This window comes from Ailuropoda melanoleuca, chromosome X, assembly GCF_002007445.2.
Source record: "Ailuropoda melanoleuca isolate Jingjing chromosome X, ASM200744v2, whole genome shotgun sequence".
NCBI lineage: Eukaryota > Metazoa > Chordata > Mammalia > Carnivora > Ursidae > Ailuropoda > Ailuropoda melanoleuca.
In genome coordinates, this window is record NC_048238.1 from 112,390,728 (window position 1) to 112,409,091 (window position 18,364).

The 18,364-nt window shown below is 40.0% G+C and overlaps 1 protein-coding gene across 6 annotated transcripts in view; it reads right to left on the minus strand.

Annotated features, from left to right (window-relative positions):
* Positions 1-8,368: 8,368 nt before the first annotated feature.
* The window catches only part of TMLHE (trimethyllysine hydroxylase, epsilon), a 114,049-nt gene continuing 104,053 nt past the window's right edge, over positions 8,369-18,364 (minus strand). For 5 of the 6 annotated variants that reach the window (XM_034648923.1, XM_011216974.3, XM_002930211.4 and 2 more), the window contains 2 exons: positions 10,549-10,687; positions 8,369-9,859 (listed from right to left, as the gene is read on the minus strand). In XM_034648923.1, coding sequence (XP_034504814.1) covers positions 9,728-9,859; positions 10,549-10,687 — 271 coding nt within the window. In that variant the 3' untranslated portion in view covers positions 8,369-9,727. Of the gene's footprint in view, positions 9,860-10,521; positions 10,688-18,364 lie in introns of all 6 variants that reach the window. The other variant, XM_034648922.1, reaches the window with a different exon arrangement.

Below are 18,364 nucleotides of genomic sequence, written 5' to 3' on the forward strand. Positions count from 1 at the left end.
TTCCATACAAATTTAAGGACTATTTGTTCCAGTTCTTTGAAAAATGTCCTCGGTATTTTGATCGGGATAGCATTGAAAGTGTAGATTGCTCTGGGTAGCATGGACATTTTAACTATGTTAATTCTTCCAATCCATGAGCATGGAATATTTTTCCATCTTTTTGTGGCTTCCTCAATGTCTTTCAAGAGTGATTTATAGTTTCTAGAATATAGATCCTTTCCATCTCTGNGTAACGCATGGTTTTTGGTGTTATTGTAAATGGGATGGATTCCCTAATTTCTCTTTCTTCAGTCTCATTATTCATGTATAGAAATGCAACTGATTTCTGAGAATTGATTTTGTATCCCGCCACATTACTAAATTGCTCTATAACTTCTAATAGTTTGGGCATGGATTCCTTTGGGTTTTCCATATAGAGTATCATGTCATCTGCAAAGAGAGACAGTTTGACTTCTTCTTTGCCGATTTGGATACCTTTGATCCCTTTTTGTCTTCTGATTGCTGTTGCAAGGACTTCTAGTACTATGTTGAATAATAGTGGCGAGAGTGGGCATCCTTGTCGTGTTCCTGATCTTAAGGGAAAGGCTTCCAGCTTTTCCCCATTGAGAATAATGCTTGCAGTAGGCTTTTCATAGATGGCTTTTATGAGATTGAGAAATGTACCCTCTATTCCTACACTCTGAAGGGTTTTAATCAGGAAAGGATGCTGTATTTTGTCAAATGCTTTTTCTGCATCAATCGAGAGGATCATATGGTTCTTGACTCCTTTCTTGTTGATATGATGTATCACGTTGATCGATTTGCGAATGTTGAACCATGCTTGCATCCCAGGGATGAATCCCATTTGGTCATGCCNCCCACTTGGTCATGATGGATAATCCTTTTAATGTACTGTTGGATTCTATTAGCAAGGATCTTGTTGAGGATTTTGGCATCCATATTCATTAGAGAAATCGGTCTGTAATTCTCCTTTTTGAGGGGGTCTTTGCCTGGTTTGGGGATCAAGGTAATATTAGCCTCATAGAATGAGTTTGGTAGCTTTCCTTCTGTTTCTATTTTTTGAAATAGCTTTAGGAGAATAGGTATTATTTCTTCTTTGAATGTTTGGTAGAATTCCCCAGGAAAACCGTCTGGGCCTGGAGTTTTATTATTTGGAAGGTTGTTTATCACTGACTCAATTTCTTCATAGTTAATTGGCCTATTTAAGAAATCTATTTCTTCCTGTTTCAGTCTTGGTAGTTTATAGGTTTCCAGGAAGGCCTCCATCTCTTCCAGATTGCTTAATTTATTGGCATATAGCTGTTGATAAAAGTTTCTAATAACCCTTCCATTTTCATTGGTGTTGGTTGTGTCCTCTCCTTTTTCATTCATAATTTTATTAATTTGCGTCCCNGTCCTTTCTCTTTGTTTTTGGATAAGTCTTGCCAGTGGTCTGTCAATTTTATTAATTCTCTCAAAGAACCAGCTTCTAGTCCTGTTGATCTGTTCTGCTGTGCTCCTGGTTTCTAATTCATTGNTAATTCATTGATTTCTGCTCTAATCTTGGTCAACTCCTTCCTTGTCAGTGGGTTAGGCCTGTCCCTCTGTTGCTGTTCCAGTTTCTTGAGGTGAGAATATAGAAACTGCATTTTAGATTTTTCTATTCTTTTGAGTGAGGCTTGGATGGCTATGTATTTCCCCCTTAGGACTGCCTTTGCAGTATCCCATAGGTTTTGGACCGTTGTGTATTCATTCTCGTTGGTCTCCATAAATTGTTTAATTTGTTTTTTGATTTCCTGGTTTATCGAGTCATTCTTGAGCAGGATGGTTCTTAGCCTCCAAGTGTTTGAGTTTCTTCCAAATTTTTCCTTGCGGTTGAGTTCCAATTTCAGAGCGTTGTGGTCTGAGAACATGCAGGGAATAATTGCAGTCTTTTAGTATCGGTTGAGACTTGTTTTGTGACCCAAAACGTGATCTATTCTTGAGAATGTTCCATGGGCATTAGAATAGAATGAGTATTCTTTGGTTCTGGGGTGTAGTGTTCTATATATATCTATGAGGTCCAACTCGTCGAGTATGGCATTCAAAGCTCTTGTTTCTTTGTTGATTTCTTGCTTAGGTGATCTGTCTTTTGCTGATAGTGGAGTGTTGAGGTCTCCTACTATTAGTGTATTTTTATCTATATGTCTCTTTATTCTGGTTAAGAGTTGGCTTGTGTATCTTGCTGCTCCCCTGTTGGGGGCATATATATTTATAATTGTCATATCCACTTGTTGGATACATCCTTTAAGAATAATATAGTGAACTTCTGTGTCTCTAACTATAGTTTTTAGTTTAAATTCCAATCTGTCTGATCTGAGAATTGCTACCCCAGCTTTCTTATGGGGTCCATTGGCGTGAAAGATGGTATTCCATCCCTTTACTTTCAGTCTGGATGTATCTTTAGGTTCAAAATGAGTCTCTTGTAGACAGCAAATGGATGGGTCATGTCTTTTTATCCAATCTGCAACCCTGTGGCATTTTATGGGAGCATTTAGGCCATTTACATTGAGACTGATTATTGAGAGATATGATTTTAATGATGCCATGTTACCTGTAAAGTGTTTGTTTCTATTGATTGTGACTTTCTGTTCTGTATTATGCTTGGGGCCTTTTTACTTTTATAGAACCTCCCTTAATATCTCCTGTAGGGCTGGTTTCGTGGTTACAATNTTTCATGGTTATGAAATTGGTCAATGACTGGCAATTCTGGAAGGTCTTTATTTCTCCATCAATTCTGAATGACAGCCTTGCTGGATAAAGGGATCCTTGGCTGCATGTTTTTCTCTGAAAGAGCTTTAAAAATGCCCCCCAACCCTTTCTCTCATTCCAGGTCTGTGTAGACAGGTCTGACGTAATTCTGATAACTTTGCCTTGATACGTGAGAAATTTCTTTGCCCTGGCCGCTTTCAATACTGTATCCTTGGCTCTAATATTTGCGAATTGCACTATGATGTGACGTGGCGTAGGTTTGACGTGGTTGAGCTTGGGAGGGGTCCTCTCTGCCTCTTGGACACGAATATTTGTTTCCTTTGCTATATTAGGGAAGTTTTCAGCTACAGTTTGTTCAAATATCTCCTGTAGACCTCTGTTTTTCTCCACCCCCTCAGGGATGCTGATGATTCTGACCTTGGAACATTTCATTGAGTCAGTAACCTCCCGTATCCTACATTCCTGAGCGTGGATTTTTTTGAGTCCAGATTCTATTTTAGCTTTCTCTTCTACTAACCCATCCTCCAATTCGCGGATACGTTCTTCTTCCTCATTCACCCTGGCCGTCAGAGCCTCTAGTTTTGACTGCATTTGGCTCATAGAATTTTTAATTTCTGCCAGATTCACTCTCATTTCTGCCCTTAGAGATTCTATATTCTCATTTACATTTTTGTTAATACTTTTTTCAAGTCTACACATCATCTTGACCATTGTTACTCTGAATTCCATTTCTGATAATTTGGTTACATTCATATTCATTAGTTCTGTGGCAGAGGCCACAGACTCATTGTCTTTTTTTTGCTGGGGGGGATTTCTGTTTCTTGTCATTCTGATGAGGAGAGGTTGCGGGGTTGTCCAGAGCCCAAATTATTGACCAGGACCCAGGCCGTGCGCCCTTGTTTATAGGGATCTTAGGGATGTGGGCTTCTTGATTTTTCAGCCTGCCTTCTGGGGGAGGGGCCTGCTGCGCCGATACTCAGGCAACCCTGTTTGGGTAGAGTCTCCGTGTCCCCTGCAAGGGGGGATGGGGATGGGCACCCCTGTGAGCCGGTATTTCCAGGCTTTTGTTCTCTGGCGGCTTTCCCTGGCAGTCTGCTGTGCCTCTTCTGAGAGTCCGAGCAGCAGTGGCTGAATCTCAGCCTCTGTCGCAGAATAGAGGGTTCGCGGACCGTACTCCACTGATGTTCTGGCCACTTTAACTCTTTTTCTGTTGGTGCTGCTCAACCCTGCAGCGTCCCAGGATGTGTGCCCCACAGCCGGCGTCCCAGCCCTCACTTCCAGGGCCTGCGCATCTCTGTCCTTTGTGTTTCTAATACCACCAGGTGCCCCGCTCGTTCCCGGAGCTCCCGGTCTCAGTCTGGTTCCAGTGAGCACACCGGAGTTCCGTGAGAAGTCTGGTGGCGCGCGTTCCCTGGCTCACTCATGGTCTCAGTCTGCTCTCTCACGGATGCCGGTCCGCGAGTCTGCCTGCTCCCCCGTGCAGGTGGCTACCGCTTCCCAGTGCCCAAACGCGGCGGCTCCCTCTCCCTTCCATTTATCTTCCTATATCTGTGCTCGGATTGACAGCTCCCCGCTTCGTACGTCAATACTCAGCGCTGGAGATGTTCCTTTGTAGAGATCCAGATGTATCTTCCTGCATCTCAGGCTGATTCCGTGGATGTTCAGGCTGGTCTGGTTCCTATCCAACTCGACTCAGGGGACTGGCTGCAAAAGGGGTCTCCTACTCCTCTGCCATCTTAACTCCCCCCGAGCCTTCTGTTTTTAACATGAGATTCCAGCCCTTGGCTCCCAGTCCAGAGTCCTCTGCATTTCAGGGAATAACACTCCAGACTTCTGTCAGGGCAGGGAAGGGCCGGATCCTCAGTTTAGTCAGGTATTAAATGTAGGAGGGGGTTTGTAAATTCTTAAACAGTTTTTAAACAAACCTCATTATTTTGGTGCCCGCTACCCACCTCCACTTCCAGAGTTACCCTCTGAAGATTCTTGCGGGTGGGGTGCAAAAGGGGGTAATAAATGAGGTTGGTTTTTGGCCTCTCCCACGAAGGGTTTAAGATTCCTAGTTTGTGGCCTTTCCGATTCTGCTAAGTCAATTATTATTCATCCATCTGCTTTTCAGCATTCAAAATTTAGTTGCTGCCTACTTTCCTGCCCTTCTACTCCTTTAAAGTATCATTTTATAGTAGTTTCACTGGGGTTTTGGGCGATGGTGAAGTTACATGTGTAAGTATGTGTTCTACCTTAACTATCCATCGTTGTAGGCACGGGTATCGGCCTATCTGCTTCATTCATCCTATCACCTTTGCTATCAAGCCACTCTCCCTAAAACACTCCAGACTCTTTTTTGTCTCATCAAGCTCTCTGATCCATCCTCTGACTTTTCTCTCTGATCCATTCTGCCCTTTCAGCTCTCAGCTTCTGCACCACCTACTCAAACCAACTTCCTATCTATAAACCCTCAGGTTGTGCTTGAATGCTCTGCCAATGTGTGTACATTTCATGACCTGTCTACTCTCCCTGACCCCTCGCATTTCCACATACTTTTCCAAGTCTGACTCTCATTGCTTTTCTCCTTCCAAGTAGAATGATTTCTGTCAAACACACAGACTAGCCTTGTCCCCTTCTATTTGCTCAAATGACACTGGTGACAAAAATAAACCACTACTGAGTATTTACTGTGTTGTGCTCACTGTGGTACACACTTTATGTACACGATCTCATTTCATTCTTCATCGCAGCTTTACCAGGTAGATGACATTTATAAGTCTTTGCAGAGGAAGAAACAGAGGCTTGAGGAAGGGAAGTGACTTCCCCAAATTCACCAGGCTAGTCAAAGATGGAATTCAAGCCCGGTTTGGTCCAAGTCCATGCTCTTTCTATGACACTACACTGCCTCAGTGAAGGCATCAGAGAGGGATCTAGAAAGCAGAAGGTGAGAGGATACTGAGTACCTGAATTGGAGGGAGTGGCCATCATTAATGGGACAAAGGACAGACCATAGAGAAAGGTGGGGCAAGCAGAGAAAAACCTTCACTGACTTCATAGGTTCACATAGCACTGACCCTGTGATCTTCACTTATGCACAGGATGAATTACCATGCTTATCTACCCATAAAACAGTAGGTTAGAACACCACTATGAAACTGTATGATACACAGCAACATGGCTTAAGATGATCTTCACAATTGTGAAAGATGCCTGATGATTTTTCCCAGAAGGGAAGCTTGGATTCCATTAATCAAGCTAAGACTTTATACTCTGAGTTGTCCAAAAGTACTCTGAGCAAGATGGAGGACAAAAGCCAGGCCCACTGCTTATAGCCAAGGAGTAGGATAAACTACCCACAAACCTACCAACCCCTGAATGTAGATCTGACAACAACAGAAAATAACAAAAAAAAGAACTACAACCACATCTGCCAGGGTGTTTGGCTCTGGTGAGCTGTAGGCCTAAGGAGGCAAGGACACAGATATGGCCTGACTTCCCAACTAAGTCACCAGCTGGCTGTGTGAGGGGATCTCCAATATGCCCAGAACTTCCTGGGGCAGTGATATGAATACGTCTTATAAAATGATTTTGATCCTGACAACTGACATATTTTGCAAGAGTGTGGAAAGAAGTAAAAATGCTGAATGGATTGATTTCTTTCTATCATCAAGTTTCTACCTTTGGAATAAGTAAAATTAGAGAATGTGAAAAACACTTTGTTTTTTAAAAAAGTAGGGGGGGTTTGGTGGGTATTTATAAAGTACTTGCAAAACATCTAGATATTCTCATGGTTCTCTTAAGATTTTACTGGAAGGAACTTAATAGTGCAGATGATGATTACTATCTATGAACAGTCAGCTGGACTATAAATATTGTTGGAATAAGGACAAGGGGGAAGGAATTAACATTTATTTTGGAATATGGCATATTAATTAAAAGCACTGTCTCTGTGGCCAGATTTTCAAAATTCTAATCCAAACCCTGATACTTATTTAGCCATGTGATCTTGGCTAAACAACTTAATCTCTCATTGCCTCTATTTCTTCATTTATAAAATAGGGGTAGGGTCGCTGTGGGGATTAAAAGCAGTTTTAACAGCACCATGAAAGAGTTAGCTATTGTTATTGGTTATCATTATGTGCTGCAAACATCTTACTTAATAATCACAAATTTGCTAGAAAAACCTGCGGGGTAGGTATTTTCCTTACTCTACTCATATGAGAAAATTTAAGCGAGGAGGTCAAACAAAATTAGAGTGACAGAGCCTTTAGATGTTGCCCTGTCCAAGACCTCCATTTTAAAATGAAGAGAAAACTGAAGAGCAAACTGGAGCTCAGCACCAAGGCTTTCCCTTCAGTGGTTCTCAAACTTTGGCAGGCACCATAATCCCCTGGAGGGCTTGCTAAAACACAAACTGCTGGATTCCACCCCCACAGTTTCTGATTTAGTATGTCTGGTGTGGGGCCTGAGAATTTTCATTTCTAACAAGTGCTCAAATGATGGTGCTGCTGCCAGTCTACTTTGGGAACAACCACAGCACACCAGAGGTCATACATCTTTTTTCCTTTTCATCATAGACTGCACAGGTTGTGATTCACAAGCACTTGGACAGAAATGGGAATCATTGATGAACACTAAAGAAAAAGACATTGCTAGCAGCAAGAAGGTAGGGACACCAATAGTCCTGGTTTATGTGGGACTTTCCCAGTTTTAACACTAAGTTCTGCATCCCAGGAAACCCCTCAGTCCTGAACACACTTGAATGGTTTGTCACGCTAGATGAAGGTAGACAAAATTCAGTGCTGGTTAACTGCCAAACACAAAAGGACATCTTTACAGAGATCATGGTAATTTCCGGTAAATTTGTTTGGAAAGGATTCACTATTTTATTCTTTTTCCAACAAATCTGTATTATGAAATGACTATATTAGGTGCTGTGCTCCTGACCCTACTGATCCCATCCCACCTTAGCAAAAGTAACTCTACACTGAGCTTGGTATACACAGACCCATGCTTACATATCCAGGGATGCCAGAAAGAGATGTAAAAAAGAAAGATTTTACAAAGAAAGTTTTCAATTCACCATGATCAGCACTCAAATAATTCCCTTCCCTCTTTCTTCCTCTGAAGGGAGTACATTATAGAAAAGTATGGATTAAAAATTTAGGAAAGTGAAGGTGAAATAATTAATTAATCAAGGTCTCAGGGGGGAAACAGAAGGTAAAGGAAGTCCTTCAGTGAGAGAGAAGATTGATCTGTATCCTTCTCTCTCCAGGACCCTGAATATGTCCTTTGCTTGTTCTAAATCAATCCTGACCACAGTTAAATGTAATTTTCAAGGCTAAGTTAAGCAAAATTTCAGAAAGGGTAAATATCCTGAGGAAGACTAATGGTGACATATTTTAGGAGTACATAACAATAGGGAGAATAGATTACATGTTAAAATATTACTTCTGTTCTGATTGCTAATGGGTATATTCTTTGAGACGTAAGCTTAATTATCAATCCTTTGATCCAAGGACAACAAATTTCATGAAGACCCCTAAAGATTCCTATATAGTACGAATAAAATGCAGAAATAGTTTGAGAACATATTTTAGAGCACTGGATGAGTCAATAAGGTAATGCATAAACTACTAAATGTGAACATTTCTGAACATCACATTAGACTTTATTTTCTGTCAGAGTACTGACTTTGCTTTGTGACTTCTATCCCCATTAATGATGTTTCCCCCTCTTCTGCACGTCCTAGCCTGGATTCTCTTTCCTCATTCTACAGTGGGTAATGCAGTTATTGTACAGCTTCACTTTTAATGAAAGCTAGGGGAAAATAAGCCTCATACCCATCTCTCTGCCTCTCCATCCATATATAAAGGAATTCATTAAAAAATAAAAGACACAAGGTATTATACTTAACCCAGTCAAATCTTAGCAATTAACATGTATAATATTTTAAGAGAAGAAAAAAGAAAGATAAGAAGAAATGGAGGAAACAGATTGCAGCCTAAATTCCATCAAAAGCAAAAATGCAAGTTTGGATAGTAATTTCCAGTTCTTTGGAGGCACATCATATGTCATGATGAGTTCACTGAACAGTCTTACAGACTGTACTCTGTACTCTCTTGTGGTGTATGTGTGTATATGTGCATTATCATATGGAACCTCAGAAGTCTCTAACAACTTTCTGCAATTATCTCTCACACAATTATTGAACTGATGGATTTGCTCCACAGGAGCTACTGTGGCTTGCTAGTTTAACTCTTCAAGAGATGTCTTGGATGGCGAGAACCCTTCTTGTAAGAGAAAATACTGTTTATATTCAGTTACTACCGTATCACTGAGCTTGTGCTATCAAGCAATTTCTACAATATCTGTAGTTCCAGGACACTGTAGATATAAATCTAGGGTTTCAGCTAAACTCTTTAATTCACAGGTTTATGTAAAGGACTGTCTTAAGGTATCCTCCAGCCATTGATTCTTATAAAGAGTGGTCTGAAAACCCCTGGAGAGATTCTTGAGCCCCTTTTAGTTGGCCTATGGGTTAAAAACTATTTTTCATAATAACACCAAGATGATATTTACCTTTCTCATTCTTATTATCTCATAAATGTACAGAGGGCTTTTCCAAAGGCTATATGGCATGTGATGATGCCATTTCTCTGATACTGAGGGATATGTGATTTTGTGTTCTTGGATTTTAAACATTTCTCAGTCTCAATATCTATTACACTTAGTATCAACAGATATAACCCACATCAAGGACACTTTGCGGTCCTCAATGACCTTTAAGAGTGTTAAGGTATCCTAAGACCAAACATTTTGCAAAGTGCTGCTTTATAAAGACTTTGTTCCTAAAATGCATTTCTCTCTAACTGACCTACTTGCAACTTCTGTTTTGTGTGATGAGATAAGGAGACAATTTGAAGTAGGTTTTGACACAATATTATTTTGCTGATATGAAATTCTGGTAGACAGGGTGCCAGGTATGTTCATAATCCTAATGCTGTCAATTTTAAGCCTGAAGCCCCAAGAGACGAGCAGTGTTTAATACATCATCCCTTGTTAAATAGCAGCCACAGAGTTGGCGGTAGCCAGTGAAGGATTCCCTGCCATGTAGGACACGCCAGTTGTCTATAAATAGGACCTGTGAATGGGCAAAAAGAGAGAAAGAAACACCATCAGAACAAAAGCAGACCAAAGGAACTCTAAATCAGAAGAGATTACTTAAAAGAGAAGCTTTAGGTTGTTTTCTAGTTACATTCAATGAGATATCTTTCTTTTTGAGATTAAACAAACGTTTGGAAATTAGGATGTACATAGCCCTGTAGTAGGCTGGGTGGAAGTTACAAAGGCAACAGTAGGTAATTAGGCCCTGCACGTGAGGAGCTTATGTTTCTTGAGTAATTGTTCTCTTATCAAAGCAAATCAGATAACTGGCTTCATTTTCTTTTCTGTCTAATTTTTAATATATACTTTCTCAAAGAGTTAAACTATTTCATTATGATTTATGTTAAGCTGAAGATATTCTTCATTCAGAGGATATATCAAGAGCAAAAAAAAAAAGAAAAAGAAATCCTATAGCTGGAAGGACACTTAGGGATTATCTAGTTCAACCCCCTCACTACACATATAGACCCACTGAGTCACTGATGCCTACATATGGTGTGGGACCTGCTTCCAGGTCATTCAGTGAGTGGCAGGACCAGAGCCAGTACCCAGGACTCTTTTCATTTTCACCTTTGCAAGACTGTGACTCACATATTAAAGAAGTACCCATTATTCACTGCTTCAGTATAACAAGCTTACTTGACATCTTTAGAACTTGGCACCCACCCTGCCAGGCTTTAGTTTGACCCAAAACTCATTCTCAGGTCTCCTCAACTCTACTGTCAGAGTCCGGTGTGCTGTATACCAACGATGGACAACATCATAAGGTACAGTATTGATGACAGCTCTGTCATAGTTGTTGTATCTAAGATGAAATCATGAGAAGAAAAGATATCCTCAAACACATGTTAAAGACACCTGTTGTTTATTGAGCAATTTTATATAAGGCTTTGTCTATATTCATTACTTGTCCTAGAGATGAGGTGAGAATAAGTAAATGTTCTCTTAGGAATATAGGATTACAGAGAGGAGCCCCACTGCCTGTTGACCGTACATATTTTTTTCCTTTGGAGAATCTAGGGGTAGGAGATAGAAGTTCTAGCCGGTGTCTTCCGTCTTAGGATATGAAATTTTATCTAAAGTACATTCTCTTGGCCGAATTTTACAGAAGCATTGGGGAAAGATCTGAGGTTTCCATTCACAAAGCTGAGGTGGACAAGAGTGGTTATATCAACAAGGCTTTCTTTTAAGCAGAATGACTTTGAACTTCTCAGGTATTTCCCTTTGTGGGGAAAAGCCAAACTATAGCCCTACTAGACAGTTTACCCAGTGATCTTCACTCATTCATTCAACTTTAACATTTATATGAGCAGCTGCTATGTGCTAGGTGGTGTCAGGTGTTAAAGATACAGTGATGAACATAGCAGACATGATCCCAGCCTTTGGGGAGTTTACATTCTATTAAGAAAGACAAATGATGAACAAGTAATAAATACATATCTAGTTACAGATGTTATAAAGAAAAAATACTGTACTGTGATAAAAAGTGGGTAGTCTATTTCAGATGGAGTATGTTGAGTGAGGACTTTTTTGAAGAAGTGACATTTGAGCTGGTACCTACAAGCTGAAAGGAGTGTTCCAGACAAAGGGAAGAGCAAGTACAAAGCATCAGGATGGAAAGGAGTTTAATTATGTTTGCAGAACAGCAAGAAGGCCATGTGGCTGGAGCTGTGTAAGCAAGGGGAATTATATAAGGAATAATGTGGAGGAGGCAGCCACGGGCCAGATCATGCATAGCCTTATAGGCCAGGTAAGGATTTTGGGTTTTATTCTGAGTATAATGGGAAGTCACTGAAAAGCCTTTGCTAAAGGCTTTCTTTTGTACTTAAAGGATTTTTTCTTCTTTTTACTTAAGGCAAATTAACCTTTCACTGAAGTAATAGTGCATATACAGAAAAGTACACAAATCATAAGCTTGATGTATTTTCATGATGTGAACACATCCATATCACTAGCATCCATGCCAATAAACAGATCATTACCCAAACCCCAGAACACTCCCTTGTCCCCCGTTTCCATCTTGTCTTTCCCCTAACCCAAGGATAACTACCATCATGACTTCTGTCACCAAAGATTAGTTTTGCTTGTTTACAAACTTTATATAACTAATATACTACAGTATGTACTCTTTTGTGTCTGGATTCTTCCATTTAATATTATATTTAGGAGATTAATCATTGTTGTGTTACATAGCAGATCATTTATCCTTCATGCTGTATAGAATTTTATTGTGTAACTACATCACAATTTATTTATCCATTCTACTGTTGATAGATATTTGAGTAGTTTCCAGTTTGGGACTATTAAAAATAATGCTGGTTGTTCTGGTCCATGATGGCAACATAGGAATCTCCCAAACTCACCTCCCCCCATGCACATACCAAATTTACAGCTACACATGGGACACCTCCTTCTGAAAGAAATCCATAAACTAGCTGAGTGACTCCTACACATTGGGTAAATAAGAAAAAAACCCACATCAAAATGGGTAGAAAATGCTGAAACACAATTTTATCATAAACCCGCCCCAGTGCAGCAATCAGAAGGAAGTTCACAGCTCCAAGCTTCTCCCTGAGGAGTGAAGAGTTTGGATTCAATGTTTAGTGCCTAAACTTTTAAGATGTCTGCATGAGGGATGGGCCCCCCAAACACCAGCTTTGAAAGACAATGAGGTTTGCATCCATGAGACCCACCAGGTTATAGAACACAAAGAAACAGTTCTTAATGGGCTTATACAGACTCACTGTGGAAAACTCCTCAGGCCTAGTACAGAGACAGCAGACAGAAACACCCATATCCTAGTCTTTCTCTATAAAAAGCCTATTTGCATACTTTAAAAGCTGCTTCCTAAAGGTCAGGCTTCTATTTTGGCACACATCTAGGGACAGACTGCAATCCCCCCTGGAGATGAAGAAAGCCAGTGGGCACCATCCCCACATTCTCCCTCTGGCCCACTCAGGTCATTGGTGTATCCCTTGAATGAGCTTGTATACATGCCTAGAACTCTGGCTTTTGTGGCTGCTGTCCAGGGGACACACCCCTTGATCACCTGGCTCTGGCAGCCAGTGGGGCTCTAGTTCCAGATTCCATAGGACAGTAACAAACAAAGAAATGTTTCATAATTGCCTATCAACCCAAGGCTCAGTGCAAAGGGAGCATATTGAAATGCCCAGATCCCAGTCTTTCCTGGGAAGAAGTCTGCTTGCACACTTTAAAAGCTGTTAACCAAGGGTCTGGCTTCTAATCAGATGTTCCCCTTTAGGAGACTGACAGGTCTTTACACAACTTGAACTACTGGGAACCACTAAAACCACAGAAAGTGGCTTAGAAAATCACAAAGGTTTGATAGACAGCCAAGAGCTAAGGCTGAGCTGAATGATAAGGTTCATTTCCTACACAAGACCACTCTATCAAGACTGGGAGAGGAGGCTATTGTATCTAATATGCAGAAACCAACACAGAATGAAAGAAAAATGAAGAAACAAAAGAATATGTTCTAAACAAAACAACAAGATAAAACTCCAGAAACAGACCCTAATAAAATGGAGATAAATGATTTATCTGATAAAAAGTTTAATGGTCAAAAGATGCTTACCAAGGTCAGGAGACCAATGCATGACAAAGGGAGAATTTCAATAATGAGACAGAAAATATTAAAAAGTACCAAACAGAAATCAGAGCTGAAAAATACAATAACTGAGATGAAAAAGTCAATAGAGCAGACTAGATAAAATGGAAGAAAATATCAGCAAACTCAAAGACAGAAAGGAAGAATCCATTCAATCAGAGAAGCAAAAAGAAAAAATAATGAAAAAGAGTGAAGATAGCTTAAGGGAATTATAAGACTCCATCAAACAGACCAATGTTCACATTATAGGGGTCCCAGGAAAAGAGAGAGAGAAAAGGGCAGAAAGCTTATTTGAATAAAATAAGAGACGTAGTGAAGAGAAGGGCCATATGCACCCCAATGTTCATAGCAGCATTGTCCACAATAGCTAAATCGTGGAAGGAGCCGAGATGCCCTTCAACAGACGACTGGATTAAGATGTGGTCCATATATACAATGGAATATTACTCAGCCATCAAAAAGAACCGTTTCTCAACATTTGCTGCAACATGGACGGGACTGGAGGAGATAATGCTAAGTGAAATAAGCAGAGGAAGACAATTATCATACGGCTTCACTCATTTATGGAACATAAGAAGTAGGAAGATCGGTAGGAGAAGAAAGGGATAAAGAAAGGGGGGTAATCAGAAGGGGGAATGTAAATCGTGGAAGGAGCCGAGATGCCCTTCAACAGACGACTGGATTAAGATGTGGTCCATATATACTGGGATAGGCTGGTGATGGGTATTAAGGAGGGTACATATTGCATGGTGCACTGGGTGTTATACGCAACTAATGAATCATCGAATTTACATCAGAAACCAGGGATGTACTGTATGGTAACTAACATAATATAATAAAAAATATCATTAAAAAAAGAAAAAAATAACAGAATACCACCCTACCTTAGAAAAAGAGACAGCTACATCCAGGGAGCCCATGGAATCTCCAAAAGAGGAATTGAAAGAGACCTACACTGAGACACAATATAATTAAACTCTCAAAAGTTAAAGACTAGGAGATAATCTTAAAAGAAGAGAAAAACAACTTGTAACATATAAGGGAACCCCCATAAGACTCTCAGCAGGTTTTTCACCAAAAACTTTGCAGGCCAGAAGGAAGTGGCATGACTCAAAGAGATGAAAGAAAAAAAAAACCCTTCCAACCAAGAATACCATACCCAGCAAAGTTGTCATTCAGAATTGAAGAAGAGAAAGAGTTTTCCAGAAAAGCAAAAGCTAAAGATCATCATCACTAGACTGGCCTTACAAGAAATGTTAAGGGGCGCCTGGGTGGCACAGCGGTTAAGCGTCTGCCTTCGGCTCAGGGCGTGATCCCGGCATTGTGGGATCGAGCCCCACGTCAGGCTCCTCTGCTATGAGCCTGCTTCTTCCTCTCCCACTCCCCCTGCTTGTGCTCCCTCTCTCACTGGCCGTCTCTATCTCTGTCAAATAAATAAAATCTTAAAAAAAAAAAAAGAAATGGTAAAGGGACTTCTATAAGCTAAAAAGGCACTTATTAGGAACAACAAAACATGAAAAGTATAAATCTCACTGGTAATGGTAAATATAGAATTAAACTCATAATATTCTAATGTAATAGTGGTGGGTAATCACTTATAACTCCAGTATGAAGATTAAAAGACAGAAATAGCAAAAACACTTAGAACTACAATAATTTGTTAGTGGATACACAAAGTAAAAAGATGTAAACTATAGTGCAATTGCTGGGTCATAGGGCAGCTCTATGTTTAACTTTCTGAGGACCCTCCATACTGTTTTCCGGAGTGGCTGCACCGGTTTGCATTCCCACCAACAGTGTAGGAGGGTTCCCCTTTCTCCACGTCCTCGCCAACACCTGTTATGTCCTGTGTTGTTACTTTTAGCCACTCTGACTAGTATGAAGTGATATCTCATTGTAGTTTTGATTAATATTTCCCTGATGATGTGATGTTGAGCATCTTTTTATGTATCTGTTGGTCATCTGTATATCTTCTTTGGAAAAATGTCTACTCATGTCTTCTGCCCATTTTTTAACCAGATTATTTGTTTCTTGACACCCTATGGCTTTTGACTGAAGCACTTAGTCCATTTACATTCAAAGTAATTATTGATAGGTATGTTTTATTGCCATTTTATTACTTGTTTTGTCATTGTTCCTGGAGACTCTGATCCTTTCTTGTCTTTGTCATTTTTGTTCTCTCCTTTCCACCCAAAGAGTCCCCTTTAATATTTCTTTAGGGCTGGTTTAGTGGTCACTAATTCCTTTACTTTTTGTTTGTCTGGGAAACTCTCTCTCCTGTTCTGAATGATAGCCTTGCTAGAGAGAGTATTCTTGGCTGCAGATTTTTCCCATTCAGCACGTTGAATATATCATGTCACTCCTTTCTGGCTTGCCAAGTTTCTGGAGAGGTCTACAGCTAAACTTATAGGTCTTTTCTTGTAAGTTAAGGATTTCTTTTGTCTTGCTGCTTTTAGGATTTTCTCGTTATCACTAGGTTTTCCAAATTTAACTATAATATGCCTTGGTGTTGGCCTGCTTTTGTTGATTTTAATGGGCGTTCTCTGTGCCCCCTGGATCTGGATGTCTGTTTCCTTCCTCAGATTAGGGAAGTTTTCAGCTATTATTTCTGAAATAAATTTTCTTCCCCTTTTTCCTTCTCTTCTTCTGGGACTCCTATAATATGAATATTATTATGTTTGATGGAGTCACTGAGTTTTATAAGTCTATTCTTTTGTTGCATACTTCATCTCTCTTTTGTTCAGCTTCACTATTTTCCATTATTTTTTCTTCTAGGTCACTAATTCATTCCTTTGCTTCTTCCAGCCTGCCGTTCATTGCATCAAGACTGTTTCCAGTCTCATTTATTGCATTCTTCATCTCTGATTGATTTTTTAAAAAATTCTTTTATCTCTGTGGTAAGGGTCTCACTGATATCTTCTATTCTTTTCTCAAGGCCAATGAGCATTCTTATGATTGTTGCTTAAATTCTCCATCAGGCATGTTACTTATATCTGTTTCACTTAGATCTCTGGCTGTGGCCTTATCTTGTTCTTTCATTTGGGATAAATTCCTCCAACTTGGTATTTTGTCTAAGTCTCTGCCTTCTCTGTGTTAGAAAAGCCAGTTATGTCTCCTGCTCTTGAAAGTAATGGTCTTATGAAGAAGAGGTCATGTACTGTCCAGGCCCTGGAGCTTCAGGGATTGTTTCTGGTGTGTGTAGTGTGTGCTCTGCTGTTGTGTTTTGGCTGCCCTATCCTTCAAGCCAGTCATGTACAAAGGCTCTCCTGACCTGCAGTGGGCAAGGTTTGGTCAATGCACTGTTTCACTGGTGGCTCTGTGTTTACGCTGAGGGATGGGGTTGGGTAATGGTGCCAGCCAGCATCTTTGTTCCCAGAGATGCATCCTCCTGAATGCTGGCTCTCAGGGATGGGCTCTGAGAAGAGCAAATAATCTCTCCCGGGCACTCTTCAAATTGCTGTTTCCATGCTATCTGCCCCCGGGTTGTCTGTGCCTTCTCTCCAGGAGCAGGGCTGTGCCCTCTGGGCTCTATTGTAGTCAAGCCTGCTAAACTTTAAAACTCCAGTCTTTAAGCCTCGCTGCTTGCAAGAATTCTTGAAATTAAGCCCCTCTCATTTTCCAAGCCAATGACTTTGGGGATACGTTCTCCTTGTGCCTTCCCCTGTGTGCTCCTCTCTCTCTCTCACCTTTCTCCATGACCATAGCTCCCTCCCCTCCACAGCACCAGCAATCCATTTCTTCCTTAAACCATGTCTCCTCCACATGTCCTACCTTCTCCAGTGCGGCCTCTTCTCTTTAGTTGTGTAGCTTGTTCTGTCAATCTTCAGGTCAATTCATGGGGATTTCGGATGATTTGATATTTAGTTGTGTTTGTGGGATGAGACAAGGCTAGGGTCCTCCTAGTCTGCCGCCATCTTCTTCTCCTCCTCCCCAGATCTGTTCTTCTTAAGTTCTTTGCTTTGGCTAGTTGGGTCTTTAGTGGTTCCATATAAATTTTAGGATTGTTTCTTGTATTTCTGTGAAAAATACCATTGGAACTTTGATGGAGATTTCACTGAATCTGTATATTGCTATGGCTAATACGGAAATTTTAACCATTCTTCCAATCCATAACAATGGAAAATATTTCCATTTATTAGTGTTTTCTTCTATATTTCTTTCATCAATGCCTTATAGTTTTCAGAGTATAAATCTTTTACTTTCTTGGCAAATTTACTTCTAAGATCTTATTTTATTGTTTTTGATACAATTTTAAATGGGGTTGTTTTCTTAATTTCTCTTCCTGACAGTTAGTGTATAGAAATGCAACCATTTTTTTTATATTGGTCTTGAACCATGCAACTTGAATTTGTTTATTAGTTCTAACAGTTTTTTAAGTGGAGTCTTTAGGGGTTTCCATATATTAAATCTTGTCACACACAAATAGCTGATTGACTTGCAGATATCGAACCATCCTTGGATCATTGGGATAAATTCCACTTGATCATGGTGTATGATTCTATTAAAGTATTGTTGAATTTAATTTGCTAATATTTTGTTGAGCATTTTTGGATCTATGTTCATAGGGATATTGACCTGTAATTTTTTCTTTCTTTTTTCGTTGTGATGTCCTTGTTTATTCTTTGTGTCAGGGTAATGTTGGCCTCATAAAATGAGTTTGGGAGCATTCTCTCTTCAATTTCTTGGAAGAGTTTGAGAAGGATAAATATTAAAATCTTCTTTGCAATTTTGGTAGAATTAACCAGTGAAGCTGTCTGGTACTGGACATTTGTTTATTGGAAGTGTTCATTCATTTTTTAATTCCAGTATAGTTAACATACAGTGCTATATTAGTTTCAGGTGTATAACACAGTG